The sequence below is a fragment of the Bactrocera neohumeralis genome, chromosome 3, assembly GCF_024586455.1.
Source record: "Bactrocera neohumeralis isolate Rockhampton chromosome 3, APGP_CSIRO_Bneo_wtdbg2-racon-allhic-juicebox.fasta_v2, whole genome shotgun sequence".
Classification (NCBI taxonomy): Eukaryota; Metazoa; Arthropoda; class Insecta; order Diptera; family Tephritidae; genus Bactrocera; species Bactrocera neohumeralis.
This window is the reverse complement of record NC_065920.1, coordinates 73,723,026-73,747,513: the sequence shown is the minus strand read 5'-3', so window position 1 is coordinate 73,747,513 and position 24,488 is coordinate 73,723,026. Positions and strand designations below refer to the sequence as shown.

General features: G+C 37.1%; 1 protein-coding gene across 1 annotated transcript in view; it reads right to left on the bottom strand.

Annotated features, from left to right (window-relative positions):
• LOC126752050 (voltage-dependent calcium channel subunit alpha-2/delta-3) overlaps nt 1-20,335 on the bottom strand; it is a 44,944-nt gene extending 24,609 nt beyond the window's left edge. The window contains exon 1 of the mRNA XM_050462589.1: nt 18,819-20,335. Within this exon, the coding sequence (XP_050318546.1) occupies nt 18,819-18,961 (143 nt within the window). The 5' untranslated portion in view covers nt 18,962-20,335. The remainder of the gene's footprint in view (nt 1-18,818) is intronic.
• Nucleotides 20,336-24,488: the final 4,153 nt, after the last annotated feature.

The following is a 24,488-nucleotide window of genomic DNA, read 5'->3' as shown; positions in this document are numbered from 1 at the left end:
CTGTAAGTGTGACGTCATAGCGGTAACCCTTTTCACTGTTTTTGTATAATAAATAAATTAAATTCTTTTTTGATTCATATTCAAGCATTTCGCTTGAAGCCACATCAATCACTCATGCATTCAATAAATCAATGATGATTATTTACACTTGAGTGTGCAAAGTTTGTCAGCTTGTTAGTTTGTTAGGTTCTACACTATGCTTATATATACTTGTAATATGCCGTGCGCCGGCAATTTTGTCACTCGCAAAATGCGATTTGTCTATAAAAATAGAAGATGATTGTCTTTTATCGACCCATGATGCCCGTTTTAAGTTATTTTGGAAATGTAGAAATACTAGAGAAAAGTGCATACCTCGTAAAATTTATTGAACTAGTTTTGCTACAAGGAGCTTAAATAGAGGCTGCAAAAAAAAAACAATATAAATAAGAAAATAAAATTCCTATTCAATTTCGATGGAAAATCGTCAAAATTATGGTAATCGAGGTCGACGGGATCATCATCGAGAACTAAGCCCTCATAAAGAGCTCGCCAAATGTGAAAGTCGAAAAATAGTGAGTTTTGAGAACGACGTCATATTTTTTCCCTCTCCTTTGACATTTCTCTCAGCTAAGGTAAGAATATTGTTGCCGCTAGCGCATAAATTGAGAATGACCCAAATCAGTCTCTCGCACGTCGTTCTCAAGCGTTGGGTATCTCTATGACGTCGTTGTGGCGAATTTTGCGAACAGATCTTGGCCTACATCCTTACCAGATCGAACTGGCGCAAGAACTGAAGCCGCTTGATTACCAGAATCGTCGTAGATTGGTGAATTGGGCTGAGCAACAAATTGAAAATGATCCGGATTTTCATCGAAAAATCATCTTCTGCGATGAGGCTCATTTCTCGCTGAATGACTTCGTGAATAAACCAAATATGTGTTATTGGTCAGGCAGTAATCCACATGTACTCCATGAGTCATTATTGCATCTCGAAAAAAATACAGTTTGGTGCGGTTTATGGGCCGGCGGCGTCATAGGGCCGTACTTCTTCCGTCATGATCAAGACCGGCACGTTACCGTGAATGGGAATCGCTACCGCTCCATGATAACCAAATATTTTTGACCCGAATTGGCTGATATGGACTTGGACAATATGTGGTTCCAACAGGACGGCGCCACAAGCCACACAGCGATTATTGAAAACCCACTTTGGTGTACGCATCGAATGTACTTTCACAGGAAAAACTTCATCTCAAAAATCGACTTCTCAAAACCGGTTTTAGATCCATAATCTCTTAGGCAAAGTTGTTCAGAATGAACCACAGCTCTTTTCTTAAAAGGTAAATGGACCCTTCAAATAGCAAACTCTCCTTATTGGCTCGAAATCCACTATTAGCAGTAATGTTTTTTAAATAAATTGAAGCTAACCAGTTTCCTTAGGTGTCGTTGTGTTATCTGTGGAAGACTTGCTGGACTTGACTGGATGAATATTATCCTCGAATAAGCTTTATAGTAGAATATGACTTAGAACAAAAATTTAGGTTATCTACAAAACAAAAATGTCTAATGTCCCTTCTGGTTCGAAACTCTCAGCCAGTTGTATATGGATGAAAAGCTTTAAAAAGTACGATATTCGAATTTTGAACCAATACACTGCCTATCACTTAAGTCCCTAATAAAAGTTGTCTTAAATATCGTTAGTAAGACCACATAGTCTGTTAAATTAGCGGCAACCGTAGGCTTCCTGAAGAATAACTCCTTCATGAACTTTGAAACAGAACGCCTCCAGGTATCGCAAAGATACGAAACTGGTCTATGACCTTTAACAATACTAACTTAACCTAACCTTTGTGATAAAGTTTTTATAAAGTTTGCAAAGTGGTCCTGGAAATAGCTGGTTCATCGAATTATTGGAAGCCGCTAGCAGCGTTTCGGTATTGAGAAACTACAAGTTAAATATCATGTCCTTCACGAGCCACCAACATTGACCCGTACCCAAGCTTGAACATTTTATATATCGTGCATTGTGGCATGCAGCAAGTCATTCACAAATTTTATCCTTTTAGTTTTATTGGTGCTTTTGTGTAAACATGCAATCTAAAGTAGATTCCAGCGATAAAATTTATGTACTGGTTGAAGAACATGCCCTGCCACTGTTGTTGGAAAAGCTGCAAATTAAGTTTTCAGCTGAAAGTAATTCACGTTAAGTGAGAGTGAAAATTTGACATGGTCTGTTAAATTTGAGCGTAACTACAGTTGTGATACACAAAAATGCATAAATATGAGTGCCTTGTATACGGAATTTAATTTATTTAGTTATACAACCCTTGTTGGAAGGAATCTATAAAGAAGCTGAGAAGTTCTGAGCTTTTTTGCGACTTGCGGAACGTTTGAAGGCATAAGAAGACTTATATATAATGTCATCTCAGAAGAATGATTAGTTTCGGTTTTTTGAATGTGTCAGTATAGTGTTGATTGTTATACTATATAATATTATATATTCCAGAACAAATAGTGCTTTTGTTTTAAAAATTAAAACCAATTTCTAGTAATAGATACTTAAAAATTATCTTTCGTTCTAATGTGAATGAGCTTAGTGGAATGTGTCTCAACAGTGCAGAATTTTATAGAACTTCGAAAATAAGTTAAGAAACTTTATTTTGAATGAAAAAGTTTCATTGGATTTTATCTTTGTACCTCTTTGTGTTTACATTGTCTTCACTACATTCAATTTCATATAAAGTTTAGTGATTTTTGAGTTGATATTCCATTTACCGCCCTCATACCGATCTAAAACCTTTAAATAAGAAATTGTTTTAAAGTTCAGAGACAATAATAACGTAATTAACTTCTCTTTAGACTTTTTTTAAGAACACTGTTTTGTGAACTCCCAATTTCAAATATAGCTTCGTTATAGTTTGTGTTCGGATCCTTTTTTCCGGTATAATACTGATCCGAAATCATAATATAAATGTTTTTGATTCTTTTCCTTAGGTCTTTTTTAAAAACACTCTTTTGTGAACTCAGAACTCAGAAAAAAGTTCGTTTTAACGGGCCATTCTAGTAGATGTACTTTTTCAACAGTTTTTTATTTTTTGACAGATCACGCGTGAGTCTTGTCAAGTTGTCTTGTTAAGTTTGTTCTGTATTGTATGGCATTTCACTACGGAAGGACTTTCGCCTGAAAAACTTTTACAAATCGTTAAACTTTTAGGAAAATTCACGTTCTGTAAAGATTGTGATTCACGCGTTTCGTTCAACTTATGGTCAACAAAATCGGCTTATTGAGCGTACTATTCGAAACACCATCACCCATCATGAACCCAGCATTGATTATTGAACAATATTCGACCAAGCGTGCATGGAGACCGTGCTAAGTAGATTTGGCGCCGTTCGTAGCAACTCGAACTGACGTATGGTACGACTTGGCGCATTTTACGTCGAGATCTTAAATTGAAAGCGTACGAAATACAGCTTGTGGACGAACTGAAGACGCTCGACCCTTCCAAAGAACATCGCTTCGCTCTATGAGCTCTTGAAAAGTTCCAAGAAGATCTGACGTCTTCGAGTCAAATTTTGTTCAGCGATGAGATCCATATCTGGCAAGCAAAATTGCCGCATTTGAGATGAAGATTCAAGAGTTGTCGTTTCATCCAGAAAAAAAAATGGTTTGTGGGACGATGTAATCATCGGTCAATATCGCCATGATAACCGACTATTTGATACCTGAAATTGAAGCTCGTGATCTCGGCGACATTCGGTTTTAACAAGACTGTGCCATGGGAAGTGGGATCAATCAATGCAGATAATTTCACGGTTTTGGGCCGATCGATTGGTCACTAAGATCGTGCAACATCACACCGTTAGACTTTTTCGTGTGGGGATATATAAAGTCTATGCGGACAATCCGGGTTCGATTCAGGCCTTGTAGCTGAAGATTACGCGTTTCATGCGCCACTTGAAATGTTTGAACGAGTCATTGAAAACTGGACTCAACGGCTGGAACATCTGAGACGTAGAAGCGTTTGAAAGAGATAATCTTCAAAAAATAAATGCCAAAGAATGTTCTTTCGAATGAGGATAAACATTTTCCATTAACTTTGAAGTTTCTGTGTTTTTTTTTAATGTAGAAAACCTCGAAATGAATCACCCTTTACATATATATGGCAGTATTCTGAATGTAACATTGAAATTTATATTGACTATATTACAGATAACCGAAGTTCAAGATGAACAATCTGAACATATTATATGCTAGGAGACACCCTTTGCATCCCTACCGGAAAGTATAAGCCCAAAGAGAATATTGAATTTATACAAACAAAGCCGCATGACGAAATTTCACTCTAAAGTTATAAGTAATTAATCGAATTATATAATATCATTGCCATTATTTTAGTTTAAGAATAAACCAGAAAAACTAAAAAATGCTGATCATACTCTGTTATATATTCCGTCAAAAATAACATAGTAGAATAATATTGATCATAACATTTTTTATCAAGAACTGTTTAGAACAGTATGAAAGTAAAAATTTTGTGTGAAAGTTCTAAACTGGTCAATAAAATATCACAAGTGGTCTCTTAGACAAGTTTTGACTTAAAAGATAACAACAACATTTAATAATATGTATGAAAATAGCAACATCATCATATAAATTACCTCAGTAAATTTTTCTCATCCTCTTGAATGACTTTGTACTCGCCAGAAAACTTAAGGACAACTCTACAATGACACGTCAGGCATTTCTTTCAGTCATAACCAATATTCGTTTTAGCTTATCTCTAAATATTTTTCCCCTCACTTGCGTAAATTCCATTAGAATATTTTCCTTAAGAGCATACATACATACATATAAAATAAGTTCAAGTGCTGGTATGTACATTTTTGCCACATTCCGTCGCATAAATTTAAAATCCTTTCGGCTGAAATGTTTTACACATTTTTGTTGTTATTGATTTTCTGGCGCACTTTATCGATGCGAATGTCTTTTGGCATTTTAAGGTGAACGTACACATACACGCCGACAGATGCCAGCATGTGTATCTATGAATTTGTCAGCACATAGCTGTATACAGGCATATATACATGGAAACATAAATGCATATATACATAAATACATGAATTCATACATACATGTATATGTACATATATACCCATACAAAGAAAACCTTATGCACGTGTTACAATTTGAACGAGCACCAATGTGAATGCTGTGCGCGCGGCGAAGGTGTTGCGAGAAGGTAATTTGACGGATTTGCGTCGTTAAATCTTGTTTTGTGGCCAGTCAAGCGTTTACGGCAATAATTTCTTTGCGGCTACGATTTTGTAAAAGGCACTTATACCCAATTGGGTTTTGAACTCTTACCCGCAAACGTGCGCGTAAGCTTAGAAAGCGTTCGTTTTCATTGGCATAAAAATTCAAATACTTCAAAAAAATTGGCTATCATAGAATCGGCAAAAGGCAGAACAAAAGGGCTTATGGTGGGGGTTCCAAATATAAAACGTGACAGATAAAAACGCAATAAAGCGAAGCTTTGCGTTGCCGAACAAGAAAGGAAAAATGAAAAGCGATTCGTTATAAGTCTTAAATAAATGATAAGTACAAGTATATATAGTATAATACTCGCTATATTTACTCGCTATTATATTTATAGAATTCAGTATAAAAGGCATTTTTCTAAAACCTTCAAGCTTTTTATTGCCAACTTTCTGCATAAATTCTTAACTGTTTTAAACCCTTTTGGTTGGGTCCAAATAATAATGATTTCATGGGTTAATAAACTCGCTTCCGTGATCCCTAATAAATTTTTCTGTTTAAAATAAGATTTCGTAGGAATGTGTTAAGCCCTTAACTGTTTTTTAACGCAGTTAATTTAAAATTCCTTGTTAAAGAAAACAATAAAAGAAGGTTTGTTACAGGGTTTGTCCGGAAAGTCATTTTCTTTCGCCGCGACTGTACTTCGAATCGTGCGCGCACCCACTGGATTCGATAGAGGGCGTTTCTAGCTAATTGTCTCCGAGCACCTGGAGAGTCAGAACAAACATTTTCACGCGTCGTGTTTCTGTGAGTGGTGCAAGCCGAAAATGTAGCGTTCGTTAGAGCAGAAGTACGCGATTAAATTCTGTGTGAAACTCGGTAAATCTGCGTTAGAGACGTTTGATATGATCAAGCAGGCTTACCCAGATGTTGCTTTAGCAAGAAGTGATGTGAAAAGGGAAGAATGAGCAAATCCAAAGTGAATACGATGCTCATTGTCTTTTTTGTTCCTCTTTGACAAACTGTCAACGCCAAGTTTACGTGGAAGTCCGCAAAAGGCTCAGACGAAGGGTCCGACAAGACACCGCAGCCGATTGGAAGTTGCACCACGACAACGTCCCGGCTCACATCGCCTTTCTTGTGAACAGCTACCTAACCAAGGCCGGAAACTTTTTTTGTTTCCTTGTCTGAAAAGGTCGATGAAAGGCAAACATTTTAAGACGACAGGGGAGATCCAAACAGCATGCACCTTGCCTCTAAAGGTTATTCCGGAGAATGCTTTCTGTGACGCCTTCAATACTTGAGAATCGCGCTGGTAGCGCTGCATCGACGCAAAAGGAGCCTATTTTGAAAGTTTTTAAAGAATTGTAACGATTGGTTCAATACATTTTTTTAAATCGATTCAGTCTTATTACTTTCCGGACAAATCCTGTTGATTAAACATAAATATTACTATGAGCAAAAAATAGTAAGACATTGGTCATAATTCTAAAATTCTGAATTTATTCTTTAAAATCAATTTCCTGAATAGCCTTTAAAGCGCGTAGCGATTCACGTTTAATATCTTCAATTTATTCAAAACGGTCTCCCCGGATCGATCATTTGAGTTTCCTGAACAGGCAGAAGTCACACGGAGCTAAATTAAGCGAATACGGTGGTTGCGGCGTTGACATTCTTGAATATTTGGCGAAAAATCACAAAGAATCAGTGCATTATGTGACGGTACATTAGCGTGGTGCAAAAACAAAGAGTTGACGGCCCATAATTCCGGCCTCTTCTTACGAATAGCTACGCGCAAATGAGGCACAATACTATATTTTGGCCGGTCGGAAGTAACTTGGAGGGCACCACACCACGATAATCGAAGAAAACTGTCAACATAACCTGGATTTTTTACCCGCTTTGACGTGTTTTTTTGGCTTCAGCTCACCTTTACCACGATATTCGCCGATTAAACGTCTGTTTCCAAGTCGTAACCATAGATCCAGGACTTATCGAGTGTCGACCGACTATCAGCATGTCAATAATATGTTTCGTGACATCCCGGTATTCACAAAGCATTGTTTCCCATACGTTAACGCGATGCTGTTTTTCTAAAAAAATTTGTGATTTTGAAACCATTTTGTGCTTCCACTTTTCTTAGGTCTAAATGATATTTCAAAATGATTTTCACTGATCCTTTCGATATTCCAACGATGCCAGTAAGATCTCTGACTGTTAATTGTGGATTCCCATGCACCAATTCTTGTATTTCATTGACATGTTGATCATCAGTTGATGTTGATGGCCGCCTTAGACATGGTTCGTCGTCAACGCGTTCTCAATCCTCTTTGAATAATTTGTACCAATCAAAAACATTTACTCACGACATACAATTATCACCAAAGGCCTCTTCTAACATTTTGGACGATTCGGCACTACTTTGTTGAATAATTTTACTCATCTAAAAATCGCCGAAAGCACTTTATGCACTGCAGAAAGACAAGCGTATATTAAACACTAATAATTATTTTAATACTATTTGCTAGTACACTTTTAATAAAGTTTTCTCGATAATATTTTATGTTATCTCTGATTTTCTACTTTTTCTTCTTTTCCTGTTATTGTATCTGTCGACATGGCAAGTACATATATTGCATTGGAACTATAGTGTGTGATCTTTGTTTTCCTAGTTCTTTTTCAAATCTTTAGCTTAAGCTTTCCAGGATCTTGATGTGAGACTTCCATCATTTATTTTTAGCGTTCATTTGTTAGATTTTAGTTCTTAAGCCCACAATAGACCCTGTGCAAATATTAGCGTTTGTCTTTTGGCTTCCTTTTCTTTGACCACTCATCGTTGGTCTAATATCACGCCTGATGTACTATTAATTGAATATCTCCTAAGTGCTATTGGATCCATCTGCACTTCTGTTATTGTATTTGCCAACCAGATACGGTTTTTTTATATTGTAATGGGTGATCTACGTAGAGGTAGTTTTTACTTCGACCTTCCCAAACGACATCGCTTCGCTCTATGAGTTCTTAAAAAGTTCTAAGAAGATCAGACATTCTCGAGCCAAATTTTGTTCAATGATGAGGGCCATTTGTGACTCAATGGGTATGTAAACAAGCAAAATTGTCATATTTGTCACGAAGAGCAACCTGAGGAGATTCAAGAGCTGCCATTTCATCCAGAAAAAACCAGGGTTTGGTGTGGTGTGAGTACCGGTGGAGTCATCGGTTGATATTTCTTTTAAAATGATGCCGGTGAGAACGTTACCGTCAATGACGACCGCTATCGCGCTATGATAACCATATATTTGATGCCTGAAATTGAAGCTCGTTATCTCGGCGACACTTGGTTTCAACAAGATAGCTCCACTTTCCGCACATCGCATCAATCAATTAATTTATTGAAAGAATACATCGGTGAGCAGATGATTTCACGTTTTCGGACGGTCGATTGGTCACCAAGTTAGTGTGATATCATACCGTTATACTTATTCCTGTGGGGATATGTAAGGTCTAAAGTCTAAGTGGACAGTGCTGCTTTGATTCAATTCTTGGAGCAAAACATCACGAGTGTCATTCGTTCGAAATGTTCGAAAGAGTCAATATAGTCGAAAATAGGAGACGTAACCGCCGCCAACATTTGAAAGATATAATCCTCCAAAAATTAACGCCAAAGAATATTCTTTCGTATGATAGTAAACATTTCCCACTAAATTTGAAGATTCTGTGTTTTTTGAGTAGAGAACCTCGAAATGGAGGACCCTTTAAAACGATAATAGTAATTACGTGCGTTATTTAATAGGTATACTGAAGAGCATACTAATATCAGTGACTCCCTTTTCCTTATTAAAAACTTCAAACTATTATAAATAACAAACAAAAAAAGAAATTTACTTTGTTTGTAGTGTTTGTAGAAAGTCACACAATTTTAAGGGTATAATTATACATATTTCAAGAATATTTTGGAAGGGCAAAATTAAAAATTTTTTAAGATCTACACGATCTTTGACGCTTCTAAAAAAAAAAGTCCTCCACTGCTCCAGTGATTCGGCTTTATTCTAACATAAAACTCTCTGTTGAAAATGTTCCTATAGGTTCGAAAAATATAAAAACAAGAAAAAACTTTAACTTCGGCTGCACCGAACCTAATATACCCTTCACAGGTGCATTTCTTTTAATAACTATGTGTTCAGTTTGTATGGAAGCTATATGCTATAGTAATACGATCTGAACAATTTTTTCGAAGATTATTTTATTACCTTAAGCAGTTATCCATGCCAAATTTGGTGAAGATACATTGTCAAATGTGAAAGTTTTCCATACAAGACCTTGATTCCGATCGTCCAGTTTGTATGGCAGATATATGTTATAGTGATCCGATATCGGCGGTTCCGACAAATGAGCAGCTTCTTGAAAAGAAAATGATGTTTGCAAAATTTCAAAACGATATCTTAAAAACTGAGAGACTAGTTCGTATTTATACAGACGGACATTGCTAAATCGGCTTAGCTCAACATATTGATCATTTATATATATAATTTATGGGGTCTCCGACGCTTCCTTCTGGGTGTTACAAACTTCGTAACAAACTTAATATACCCTGTTCAGGGTATAAAAATGGTTAAAATGACAGCCTTTAAAAAAAAAATAGAATTTTACCGAAAAATTTTGATCGTTTCCGGCCAACTATTTGTCTGCGACTAATCACTGCTGCAAATTCGCAAAATGCTGTTTCGAGAAAAACGTGTTTCAAGATAAACGAAAGGAGCTGAACTGAGCTGCTAAACTTAAGCATATTCTAGCGAAATATGTAAAAATCCAGAAATTATTTTTTTTTAATATTTCACATTAGTTGAGCTCTTCAAAGTGACTAGTAGCCTAGATCTTAGCACACATTACTACTTGTAGTTATATCATAATATATTTCAGTGTACATACATGCATAGTTTTAAATAAAAATACTGCTCAAATGGCTTTTGCTGCCGCGAAAAATGTTGCTGATCACTTTATTCATACGAAAGCACATGTGCGCATATCTTAAGTAAAATCTGTTTATTGCATTCTTTAATTTATTCGCTTTTTATACGCGACTGTAAGCAATTTTCCCAGAATTTTCGGCAATATTGACAATGACGCTGTCATTACAGAAATGCAAGGCACGTAATTTAAGTGAATTTAATGCATATGAACATATACATATGTACATACAGACATACAAATGATTTTATTACTGTTGATTTATTAATTGCAATTAAAATTAAGATTTTTGCAAATTTTTGGAAGCGAACTCTTTCAAAATTAAAGGAGGAAAAATATTATTAAAATAAAAAAATTCAATGAAAAATATATCTATGAAACATTCTAATGTATTACTATAATACTTTGGAAAATTTCTCCTGATCCAGAACCACCTTTTACGCTCATTTACATTTAAGCTAAGTTTTCTAATTGTTAACTACATAATTTCCTCTCTACAAATCCTCTCATTAGCACATAACAAAAATATATGTAAATATGTCTCACCCATTTTGATATGCAAATGCTTAGTGTAAACTTGGCTTAAGGCAACGCAGAAAGTCTTATTTGGCGGCCTATGCCATTTTACTACGAATTTTATTACTGAACTTACACTGTTATGTTAATTTAATGAGAATAATAAAATCCGCCATAATGCCACTTAATATTGTGTGTGTGTGTGTGTAAATAGGCAAATTAGTGTCAAAGTATATACATCGACACACACGTAGCTTGATGTATGAGGGTGGGTCAGCTGCAGTGAAATCAACTAGTTATAAATTGCTTTATTTTACAACTGGTGTGAACCCCAAGCCGAAGTTTTAACTTGGATATTGTTGAAATTCAAATCCAAATTCAAATGAAAAAAAATTTAAAAACGTAAAAAATTAATATTGAAATAAAGTTTTTTTGTTATTTATTTTAACCTTTTAAAAAAATTTCAAATTTTTCTTGAAAAAAAAACATTTATTAAAAAAATAACTACACATTTTTTAAAAACACAAAAAATGTATATTAAAAAATGTTCATTATTACTCATTTTTACATTTAAAAAAATTTTAGATTTCGCTTGAAAAAACTTTTTACTAAAATAAAAATTTAAAATAATTTTTAAAAACACCAAAAACATTATTTTAAGTTTATTCCTACTTATTTTTGCTTTTAAAAAAAATTTTTGATTTTGCTTGAAACAATTTTTACTAAAAAAATCTTTAAAAACACAAAAAGTAATTATTAAAAATGTTTCTTGTTACTTATTTTTAATAAAAAAATTTTAAATTTTTCTTGAAAATAAAATTTAATACAAAATAGCTCTATAAATTTTAAAAAACATAAAAAGAAAATATTGAAAAAAATTGTTTGTACTTTTTTTGTACTTATTTTTACTTTTTATAAAAATTTTAAATGTTTGAATATTTTTTTTTACTAAAAAAATTTCAGTAAATTTTTTAAAAACACAAAAAATAATTATTAAAAAAATGTTTTTGTTACTTATTAAAAAAAATTTAAATATTGATTGAAAAAACATTTCCTAAAAAAATTTCTATGATTTTTTTAAAAACACAAAATAAAATGTTTAAAATACAACTTTTTTGGTTTCCTTTAAAAAAAAATTTAGATTTTTTTTTAAATAAAAGGTTATTATTAAAATATGTTTTTTTACTCATTTCTACTTTAAAAAAATGTGGATTTCGCTTGAAATAAATTTTTACTAAAGAAAATTTCAAAACATTTTCTTTGTTACTTATTTTAACTTTTTAAAAAAATTTCAGATTTTGCTTGACAAATTATTTTTGCTAATTTAACAAAATTTTTTTCATTAAAATGAAAATTTTATTATTTAGAAATACTAGCTTCACTTTCTGTAATCTTAACATCCCTTCATTTCACTCGCAGCGTAATTTTCTGCCAGTCAAAAATATGCTCCGACCTAACACATACATACACACATGCTTATACAACGATTTCCTCAGTAATGCGCTATCCAAAAGGCTATTTAGCATTAACGCCAATACCACAAAACTCATCAGCGTTGCATGAAAACCTCGTCTACATTGCAAACCGCCTTAAGGCTCTGCCATGCCGTTAATCAGGATGTGGTGGTGGTCAACAGTTTTGCCGCCCACACACTCTATTAAGCAAACACTAAACACCAACAACGCCAACACCACAGCCTACCTCTGCTGTGCTGTCGTCAGGGCACGCGAGTCCACGGTCTGTAGCTGACAATTCAATTTTCTTTGATTTTATTCAACAACACAAACTACTTGTAGCGAATACACATAAAAAGCGAGCAAAAAAAAACTGAAAAATAAAAATAACAAAAGCAAAGTAGCTCTTATAATCACACTTGCACAAACGTACGAACAAATATGAGCACCCCATTTTAATAGAAATGACAAATTACAAGTGGAAATACATGCATATCGAGGAGGCCGCCGCTACAAATGCTCGGCCAGAAGACTACAAAGCGGAGAGGAAATGAAAGCAGAAATGAAAACGTGCAATTAATAGCGAATTACTTAGCATAAAAGCATGCTAATTATTAGTGTGTGCGTGTGGGCTGATTCATGTAAGATTTAGAGTAGGGGCAGGGTAGGTGAGAAGGGGCGTGCTTAAATGCTTTTAAATGGAAATAGGCTATTCGAAATTGTGAATATCCTTTTTTAACAAAGACCAGCTTTTGAAAGTAGGTCAATGGCAGTTAGCCGCACCTATTCGCTCTCTCCATCTCCACCAGCGGTCGTTTTCCATGCCGCTGAACTGCAAATTTGATTTATATCTTCTTCTTCCTCGACATTAAAATATTTTCACAAGTATTACATTCATTCTTTCACAATCATAAACCATAAAGGTGCTTCTTCTTGAGTACTCTCATGCTGAGGGTTCACACAATGGCTTAAAACATGCTTTCAGAAATAGATGCGGTATACTTGTATAATGTACACATTATTTCTGCTTTCCTTACACTGGTTAAGGGCAGGACGAAATATCTCTTGTCATCAAACAAACAGCCGTCGCACTCGCGACTTCGAAGTCGTAGATAATTTCGCTTATCTTGGAACCAGCGTTAACCCCATCAGTAACATCAGCCTCGAAATCCAACGCAGAATAACTCTTGCCAACATGTGCTACTTCAGACTGAGTAGGCAATTGAGAAGTAAAGCCTCTCTCTTGACGAACAAAGTCACTCATCATTCTCGTCCTGCTATATGGCCCAGAGGCCTGGACGATGACAACATCTTATGAGTCGGCGTTACGAGTTTTTGAGAGAAAGTTTTTGCGGAAGATTTATGGTCCTTTGAGTATTGGCAACGGCGAATACCGTAGTGTATGGAACGATTAGCTATATGAGATATACGACGACATTGACATACATAGTTCAGCGATTAAGAGGCAGCGACTACGCTGGCTAGGTCTTGTCTTCCGACCGCTCCAGCTCTGAAGCAGAGGAAGAGAAAGACATGCACTCCGTTGGAAAGACCAAGTGAAGAAGGATCTGCCTACGCTTGGAGTCCCCAATTAGTTTGGAATAAATTAATATAAGGATTGCAGACTTTCTAAAGTATATCTCTCCAATATAGTTTCATAAACATCTCCTCAAATTATTTGATAATACTACCGGTATCAATGTAAGAAATTAAGTTTTATCAAAAATGGGAGATATACTTACTCAAATTCCAGACACTTTCGATCCGACATTCATATACGGTTTTTATGCCCTATAAGTTTTGTCATAACCATAAGTTCGAATTTTGAATACTATTTTCAACTACTTTATACCATTGCCTAATATAGGACACTTAAAGAGAGATGTCCATGCCTCCCTGCGAAATTTAAACACGTTTTTCTGACATTAGTGACGATATCGGTAATTAGTTCCCCTCATTAGGTTGTAGGTGAACTACATATGATGTTCAAAGGTTGATTATAGTCAAATACTTGTAGATAAGGTATAAAATCATATTCTCTAAAATATGGTAGGTAGGTGTCAAAACTGTTTCATATCTATTAAAGAAGGTTTCAAATATGACGTCGTGTAGAGAAAACCATAAAACACATTAGCTGCGATTGCATCAAATATTACCCATCAAAAAGCTTTCCATGTAAGAACTTCATTTTGATCTATCAGATTGTAAGGTAGTTATATGTAATATATAATAGATATAGATGTTATAGAGGTGCCAACTAAAGAATTTGCTCGGAGATTATGGCATTGGCTTGGATAATAAGCGCCAAATTTCTTGAAGATGTCTTTCAAATAAAAAATGTTTCTAACAAAAGTTTTTCCCGCAAATGGGCTTGGGGGAAATAAGGGCGTATGAAAAATTTCCGGTTTGATTTCTTAAAAATTAAGAGACAGGACATATACAGACGGACGTGGCTAAATCGAGTCAGATCCTCGCGCTGATAATTTAACATATATACTTGTATAGTGTATAACGGGTTTTCCAATAAGAGCGCTACAAAAGTATATCTAACACCCAATAGACGTCTTCTTCTCGACGTTGCAAACTTCGTGGCAAACTTAATAGATATATCCTGTGCCGGGTAAAATAAGTCAAGATACAAGAATTAATCACTTAGGTATTTTTTGATGTGCGGAGTTCTGCCTTCGCTAGATTTCATCAACGAGCGTCTTATGTTATTACAGAATAAAGAGAAGTTAAGTCGAATTGGCTTTTGACTTTACCTGCACAAATCGATAAGGCCAATAGTTTTATCCAACTCGGATAACTAGGAAATGACGAAATCTAACATGAAATCTCATATAAGATTATAATTACACCAATCTTATAAAATGAGGATCTGGTAGTGTATACGATTAGAATATTCGCTGAGGTGGCTTTTGGCGTGATCGACGTTCTGCTAAAAGTGAATGAACCTGTATGCAGTGGGAAGCACTAATATCGCACCAGACGGTACAAAAAGCTGTATGAACTGTTCACGGGCGTCAATATGTAAAGGCCTGGCATGAAATAGTACATACTGATCAAATTGAAAGGTGAATTTTGTCCGCTTCATCTCCTTCAAAGTAATCCCTTCCATTGCAATATACTTATGCCAACGATATTCCAGTCATCATAGCACTTTGAAAAATCCTCGTCGTGATGGCCATCAGAGCCTTCTTCGGTTCAGCTTTTTTATCCTCAATTAAGTCAAAACGGTGTCCTCGGAGTGGTCATGTGAATTTGCTGAATAGCCAGAAGTTACACGCAGGTGGATCAGGGGAATGCGGCGGTTGCGGCACGATATTAGTTGAAAATGTGGCGAAATGATCACAAATAACCAAAGCAGTATGAGATGATGCATTACCGCACTTCTTTGTTCAATAAATTCAGATATGGTAAAAATCGCAGAATGCACTTTTAGCATAGATGTCACTAACAGTACTACCAACTTAGAGAAAAAAAAATTACCGAAAACACGCGAAGTATAAATTAAAAATTCCCCTTTCAATTCAGTAGTATGTATATATTATTAGCCGTAAACAAACTAATATGCATCAAAACGAATTTATCAGCAGCAGATAAGAACAGATAACATGCATTATCGCGAAATGCATTGGACAAACGCTGGAACAATAAAAATGCACCCTCAAATAATAAACAGACCAAATAGATATCTACTATCTACCAATCAAAAGGACTAAAAAACCGGCAACGGAATAACCCACTGCGATAAGAACCAACGTATCTCAATAGTATAAATAACATTAAGTTCAATTTTTTCCGTTGATTGGTACAATGCTTCATCATGTTTGTGTAAAGCATGGTCTCCTCACCACCCCAAAGGTGTTCTAGTGACTCATGCCCAGAGCATACTGAAATTATGGAGGGAACACTTCTTAAGTCTGCTGAATGACAGTGAAAGCATAACACCAGAAGATGGTGAACTCGATTCCCCAACAGATGACGATGGAGTAGATGCTTCATTGCCCGATCATGAAGAGGTCTGAATAGCAATTACCCGTCTGAAGAACAACAAAGTAACAAGGGCCGATCGATTACCGACTGAGCTATTCAAAAACGGCGGCGAAGAACTGTTAAGAAGCATGTATCAGCATCTTTGTAGTGTGCTCTGCTCAATCCACAAAAAGCGAGACTCCACAATTTGCGCCAACTAACATGGGATAAGACTACTCAACTTCGCATATAAGGGGGCGTATTGTGTGAAAGATTAAAGCCCACCGTCATTAAACTGATTGAGCTGTGGCTTCAGGCCTGGAAAGACAACACAAAAAGAAGCTGATTTAGCCCCTACGTTTGGAGTTGGTATCCTTGCAAAACTAAGACGGATATGTAAACAGACGTTGGGCAAGAGCAGAAGCTCCGTCAGCGTCGGGAAGGATCTCTCAGAGGCGTTCGATACAAAACAATGCAGGCAAAGAGGCTCTCTATCGTGTGAATTCTTCAATCTATTGCTGAAGAAAATAATACGAGCTGCAGATCTGAATAGAGAAAGAACAATCTTCTACAAAAGTGTACAACTGATGGCCGACGAAGATGACTACGATATAATGTCCTCAAAAGCCGCGCCATAAGTGTTGGTTTCTCCAGGTTGACCAAAGAAGTGAAAAAAATGGGTCTGTTGGTGAAGGAGCACAAGACGAAATATCTCCTGTCATCTAACAAACAGTCGTCGCACTCGCGACTAGGCTTCCACGTCAATGTCGACAGTCATAATTTCGAAGTCGTAGGTAATTTCATCAACCTTGGAACAAGTATTAACAGCAACAAAAATGCCAGCCCCGAAATCCAACCCAGCATAACTTTTGCCAGCAGTTGCTACTTCGAATTGAGTAGGCAATTGAGAAGTAAAGTCCTCTCTTGACGAACAAAGACCAAACTCAATAAGTCATTTATTATTCCCGTCCTGCTATATCGTGCAGAGGCGTGGACGATGGCAACATCTGATGAGTCGACGTTACGAGTTTTCTAGAGAAAGGTCCTATGCGAAAGATTAATAGTTTTATTGCGTATTGGCAACGGCGAATACCGCAGTCGATGGAAGCTATGTGAAACATACGACGACATTGACATAGTTCTGCGAATTAAAAGACAGCGGCTCCGCTGATTAGGTCATGTCGTGTTGTAGAAGGACTTGGCTTCGCTTGGAATCTCCAATTCTCCAAGCAGCGAAAAGGAACTTGGCTATAACCGCGTAAGCGGTGTCTACGCCAATAAAGAAGAAAAATATTAATTCGCGGAATAAAAACACGAAAAGATTTCTTTGCAAAACTGCAAAAGTCATTTGTAAAATGATATATCAGACATATGCAAATGGGACTCGATAAAATGTTATGTTGACATTTTTTTCGCATACGAGGTGTGGTGGACTTCGAATTCCTTCCGCTTGGCCAAACTGTCAACAAGGAATACTATTTACGTAACTCTTTTACGTGAGGTTTTTCGTAAAAAGAGGCCTGTATTCTGCCAGGACAACTCTTGGTTTTGCACGACTATGATGCACCGTCACATACTATATCGATTCTTCATGAGTTTTTCGGCACTTTTTCAGTCCATAACTTGCCGCAACCACCGTATTCACCTGATTTAGCTCCATGTGATTCAGCAAACTCAAACAACCGCTCTGGAGAAAACGTTTTGTTTCAACTAAAGGCATTCAACGCGAATCGCTACCCGCATTGAAGGTTATACCGGAAATTGATTTTAACAACTGTTTCGGTGACAGGAAAAAACATTGGCAGAAGTGCATAGTGGCAGGGGGATAACTTTGAAGAGGCGACATAGATTTTGAAGAATGAAATAAATGCTTTAAAATGATGAATATAGTCTAACTATTTATGCTCATTGTAGTAGGAACAGACACTATACTCAATGAAAACAAGAAAACTACATTTTTAGATTGGCTATCACAGTCACCAGACGCCAATTCAGTAACAATGATTGGTATTTAATAAAACAGAAAACATCTAGAAAACATGTAACTTCAACAATAGATTTTATTCGGCGCAACCTGGACGTCGCTGCTGGTGGAATATGCAGAAAATTATTTGCAAGTTGCCATCAAAGTTTTCAGACTATATAAGACCACGCGGTAGATAGGAGGAAGTATTAAATAAACGTCAGCTATAACAAAACCAGTGCATCTTCTATAATTACAACATTTTTTGCAAATTTTTCCACACTTTGAAAAGCGAAAACGTTATTTTTGAAAGCACTATGCCTAGATACGTATGTATGTATGTATATGACTATAAATGCTTAATAGTTATACACGTTTCACTAAACTGCTTGCTATAGACACTTCAGCAAAAGTTTTACAATAATCGGGGGTGATAAGCAATAAATATTGCCAACAGGGCGATCTGAAGACGCCGCAGTGTGCACAAGTCATGCTATTTATTTATTCTTTGTAACGCAAGAATTTTGCTACACATTGAACATGTATGTATGTATATGTGTGTGTAAAATTTTGTAATGTCAAAGCAGCTAAGGCTGCAGAAACGCGCTTGTTTTTTGTGTTTTTGTTTTTGCTATTGTTTTGACTAAACTTTTATTATTATTTTTGTAATTTTATTTTATTTGCTGTACTACGAACTTACGCTTCATCCTCGGGAGTGGCCTCAACGGCGCGCAACGTTTGCGGCATAAACGGTGAAAAACCAATGCAATGGAGTAGCAGGAATGCGGTCACAATGACAGTAAAATGTGTCATCAACTTGTCGCATGTAAGCATCTTGGGCATTTTTCTAGCATTTTCCCTGCTATTGCGAGCGCTGCGGGGCGTCGCGAACGGCGCGGCTACACAAGTTCAAACGACACGACACTCTATTTATTTATATATATATATATATTTATATATATTTTGTATATGTTACACTTATGTACGCCGTTGCTTTGTATATATAGATACTTATATATATTTTTATAATTTGTTGTATGTGTGTAAGTATGTAAGTACACTTTTTTTTCTGGCAATCAAACGAAGGAGTTTGATCGTAGCAAATATTTACTGGCTTCTTTAAGATTTTCTTCAACACTAAGCTCATTAACTGCTCAAAGCATACACACTCACACGCGCACTAAAACACGAACGACACAGCGACGTTTTGGGCTTATAGCAAACTATACATATGTATGTGGGCACATATATATGTGTATGTATGTGTGTATTTATGGCCTCATTAGCCCTTTTAGCCAGACGCAATGTGTTTGCTTATGCTTTCTTAAGTTCTCCTGATGCTGATGCTGATTCTGTTTCTGTTTCTGCTGCTTCTTCTACTTATTCTGCTTCTACGCCAGTGTCTGCTTGATTTTCCTATTTTGTATGCGTTTTCGTTGACCACGAAACTGGGTGGAGTCCCGAAAAATGAAGTGTTGACGAGACGAACGACGATGGATTACAGCAGCAGCAGCAACAACATGCGTTATGACAGCAGCAACAACAGCAGCGGGAGCAGGAACGGGCGCAGGCACAGCAGCTACATTTAAACTTTGACATACCCAGATTTTTCAACACAACGCACTTTGCCAAATCGCTATATGCGCATATATGCAAGCAATAGATATTTACTTTCTATATTTCTATATACACTTTGCCACTTTTCCGACTTTTGCGACTTTTCGTCTGCTATTGCACAATTTTAAGAATTATAAGCGCTCAGGCGATTTTCCAACAGCGAAATTCACAATGAAAATTTCGCCTCGATACGTGAACATATGAAAAACCGCACCGAAATTCACCGTTCACCGTTTCACTAAAAACGAAATTTTTCAGCTGTGCGTAAATTTTCTATATATAAAACACGGCGTATGGCTGTGTGCGCGCGCTGCTCTATACGTACATGTATAAGGTAGCTGAATGTATGTATGTGTATGTGTGTGTGTGCGTGTGTTTGTCGTTCGTTTCGTGTGTACCGTACTGTATGTTGTTGCTGTTGTGCTATGATAGCGGCTCGTCGTCGGCAATATTGTTGTTGTTCGGCGTTTAATATTGTTATTATTGTTGTAGTTGTTGTTGCTAGTGTTTAATAGTCGCGCACCGGGCCACAGTTGGTCGCGTATACCCCCGTACTCGCGTGTGTGTTTATAAGATTTTCCCCGTTGCCGTACCGTCGCCACTGAGTAGCCAAGAAAAACTGAATATGAAAATTTACAGGCAACTAAGTGGAGCACTCGTTGTCGTGCCGCTCGTTGTCGCTTCGGCTGAGATTTTCATGACACGAGAGCGCTTAGTTAGCCGTTCGCCACTTTTGTGTGCCATATCATTTTCGTACATTTCCTTTTCGGAGCGCTTTTCGTGAGCGCCAATTATGCGCTAAACTCTTTCTGGCGGTGGCGGCGGCGAAGGCGTTTAGTTCCGACCGCAATTGCTAATGTCAGAGCCGCTCAACAGGATGCGCTGTGGTGTTTTTGTGGTCTCCATTTTGTGCTGGCATTTTCAAATGTCAAAGCGCGCTGCAAATAAAGGCAATAAAAACAAAAACAAAAGCAGTAACAAGAAAAAAACAAAGACAATAAAAACAAAAACAAACCAAAAGCATAGCGAAAATAAAAGCAAATACTTTGCTTGCTTTGTTTTTGCATGAAGTTTATCTCAATGAGCGCGAGGCAATTGGTTGGCTGCTCATTTGCCAGCTGTTCGTATTGATTTTTCCTTTACATTTTGCTCGTGTGCTCATTTGCCGCTTTCGTTGAATGAAAGAAAATCTTGTTTTCGCTTTTCAATAATTTTCACTTTGTTTTCCTCTGGCGGTTTCTTTTGTTGGAGGCGCGTGTTAGCTTCGTGTGCGCTTCATTTCACTTTCGTAACAGAGCAAGAGAGTGAGTGCATGCATGTACGGTTGTATGTATGTATGCAAATGCTTCTGTTCCGACGTAATAGGAATTCCTTTAGTGGGTTATTCCCGAATGCTTGATTAAATGACATTATTACCATCATCAGGGTTGGGTCAGCGAGGCTCATATATATTTCTTATGTGTATGTTTTCATTGTATTTGTTTCTTTGAAAGCAGAGAAAATTTCTTCGGAAAACTAGCGGGGCTCTAATATAAGCTTCTAAATGAGTTGTTGTAATGTCAGTAATTGCTGAATCTTCCGAGTATTTTAATATATTCGCAATATTAGGTCCACCGGAAGTGGGCAACTTTTATCTCATCGCATCTGCTGGTACTCAATTAATTTATATGTATGTACATCTTCTTATGATGGAGTCATGTGTAAAAGTTCACGCAAGTAAGGAAAGTTCTCTGATCGCCATTCACTTGGGAGTGGCCAGAAACGATTCTTTTACATACGGCTCAAGCAGCTCACGACTTCCGGTCTTTGTCCAAGTATCTTCTGGGTAGCCTAAGAACATCCGTTTGAAAGCGAGCTAAAGTGAGAAGGTGAAACATGCTTTACATAGGGTTCTGCGCTGGGTTTGGGACCCGCCAAGTAAAAAAAACACCCCCAATGAAAAGCAGCAACCAGCCTCGGATGAGAGACCCCTCTTTTGATGACGACCATGGCAAACGAAATAAGGACTGCGAATTGAGGGCATGCACCTGGAATGTCCGGTCTCTTAATTGGGAAGGTGCCACTGCCCAGCTGGTTGATGTCCTCACGAAAATGTATGTATATAGTCAATTTAAAATCTGTTTAGATAGTTACAAGTCCTCTTTCGACGAACAAACACCAATTTCTACAAGTTACACTTCATCCTCTTACTGCTATATGGTGCAGAGGCAAGGACGTCGACAACATCTGATGAGTAGTCGAAGGAACGATGAGCTGTACGAGACATACGACGGGTACGCTGGCTAGGTCATGTCGTCCGAATGGCTGAAATCAATCCAGTTCTGAGAGTATTCGACGCAGTACCCGCCGGGGAAGCAGAGAAAGAAGAAACTGGAGCCATGTAAGTTATAATGAGAAATTCCATTAGTTGTAATGGAATGAGCGAAAGAAACCGGCTCCTAGGTTGAGTTTTAGATGGAAAGATCTTATAAGATAATGAGAGAGAAAATAAGGATCTTATCAGATAGAGAGAAAGAAAGACAAATATAAATTTTATGCGAGAGAGAGAGAGAGAGAGAAAGATCGATATGCTTGGCATATACCCGTGATCCAGTTCCTTTAAATATGTAAAATATATCATACATCAAGAGATGAAAAGGTTTGAGGACTAGACTTTTAAGCCTATGTATGAAAACGAGATCCTACCAGACCAAGGCAAGATCGTACAATTATTGTATATAATTATATGATTACATTATATGACGAGTGTTTTCAAGGAGGGTCTCTAACTCGAGGCTGTTTTCTTCTTTTCATGGGGGGTGATTTTTACGAGGCGGGTCCCAAACGCAGTGCACCACACTGGTTAGGGATGTTTTGTCTTCAAGCGGATGTTTTTTGGCTACCGAGAGGATACTTGGTCTAAGTATGGAAGTCGTGACCTGCTTGAGTCATATGTAAAATAATCTCAAAAAACTTTCCTAACTGCCGTGAACTTCCAGCCAAATGGATTGAGTGCATGAAGAGTGGTTCATTATCTAGGATTTTTACCAAATGCAATTCATATCATAGAACGAGTTTCCCTTCTTGAAGTAGGAGTTTCTTTAAATTTTAAATGCTTTTATGTGACTTATTTGTCGGCAGGTGCATTGCTGCTAAGGTCACTCTAAGCCTCTTGGAAGCTGGGTACATGAAGAGATTCAAACAGGGACAAGCTGAAATTCTATCCTCCTTCAACTGTATTGCTGAAAACTTAGGCCATTATGACGTAGAGGCTAAACATGGCGGCATTTTCTCAGTTCACACACCGAAGAGGGATATGTGGACGTGGAAAGGACGTTAGAGTAGGTGTAGTAGTAGGCTATTTCACGTATGAGTCGAAGGTTTGAGGAGGAGTTTTCTGTAAGGAGCTCCGCTTTAAACTTAATAGACGTACTGCTCCGAAGTTCAGTCTTTTTCATTGAAGTATGAATTCACATAGGCAGCAAAGCGGCAATACTAGCGCTGAATTCGCTAACTATGCACTCAAAGTTCGTCAGTGTCAAGAGTGTCATTCCTCACTAAAAATAGCATCTAGCAACTATCAGACTCGTTTGTGCGCCTAGTGGATACACTGGTAACTGCAAAGCCGGTAAGTTAATAAGAGGAAGCACCCTTGCAGCGCTTATATCGGAGTGGGATTAAGTTACATCATCCTGAGCTCTTGTATGGAATTATGAACGGACCACACTTGAGCTTACTAGGCGTTGGTCGACTACCAGCTTCTGTGAGACTACGAGATCCCTCTGGCCTAGAGTAGAACGCAGGAGATCTAATATTGATGCGCAACTGAGTTCCCGCTGTTTGTCAATAGATGGTTCCAGCAGTTAGTAGTTATCGATTTTGATATATTGAAAACATGATTAACTTAACCTAGACATTTGTAAAAGAAACTTTGTTTCCACATTAGTGACTTTGTTTATGTGTCCTATACTTTTGGTTGTGCGAATATATTCGGTTTTTTTACCAAATAATCTTCATTTTCGGAAAGTATTGATTTTCTTCTTATTGTCAAAGAAATCGGCGGCTGATGCATATCGGGAACTCCGAAAAGTTACGGAGGTTTTAAATAACGTGCTGTGATTAGTTTCGTCGCTTCAAAGATGGCAATTTCAATATTAACGACCGTTCGCGTGAAGGAAGGCCAAAAACCTTCGAAGACGGTAGACTGAAGGAACTTGAGTTGCCGATGACTTTAATGCCAGGAGAAGAAGTGATGCTGATGCTTGATAACGATCGGCCTCACTTTGTCGAATCTGTTAAAACCTACTTGGAAACGCTTAAATGGAAAGTCAAAGTTGCATGGATTGTTTGGGTTAATAACATCTCGGTAGTCATAACTTCGACAAACCAGGACACTAAGTCACAATATCAGCTTCTATCGAGCGCACTGTGCGGAAAGTTAAAGCCCACCGTCAACAAATTGATGAAACTTAACAGTGTGGCTGCAGGCCAGGAAAATCAATAACTGACCAGATATTCAACATGCGCCAAATCTTGGAAAAGATCCGTCGATTTCAAAGCTGATTTCGACAGCATGAAAAGGAGCTGCCTTTATGCCGCGATGTCTGAATTTTATTTCCCCGCAAAACTAATACGGCTATGTAAACATACCTTGAGCAATACCGAAAGCTCCGTCATGATCGGGAAAGATCTCCGAGCCGTTCGATACGAAACGAGGTTTCAGATAAGCCAACTCTCAATCGAGCGACTTCAACAATCTACTGTTGGAGAAAAT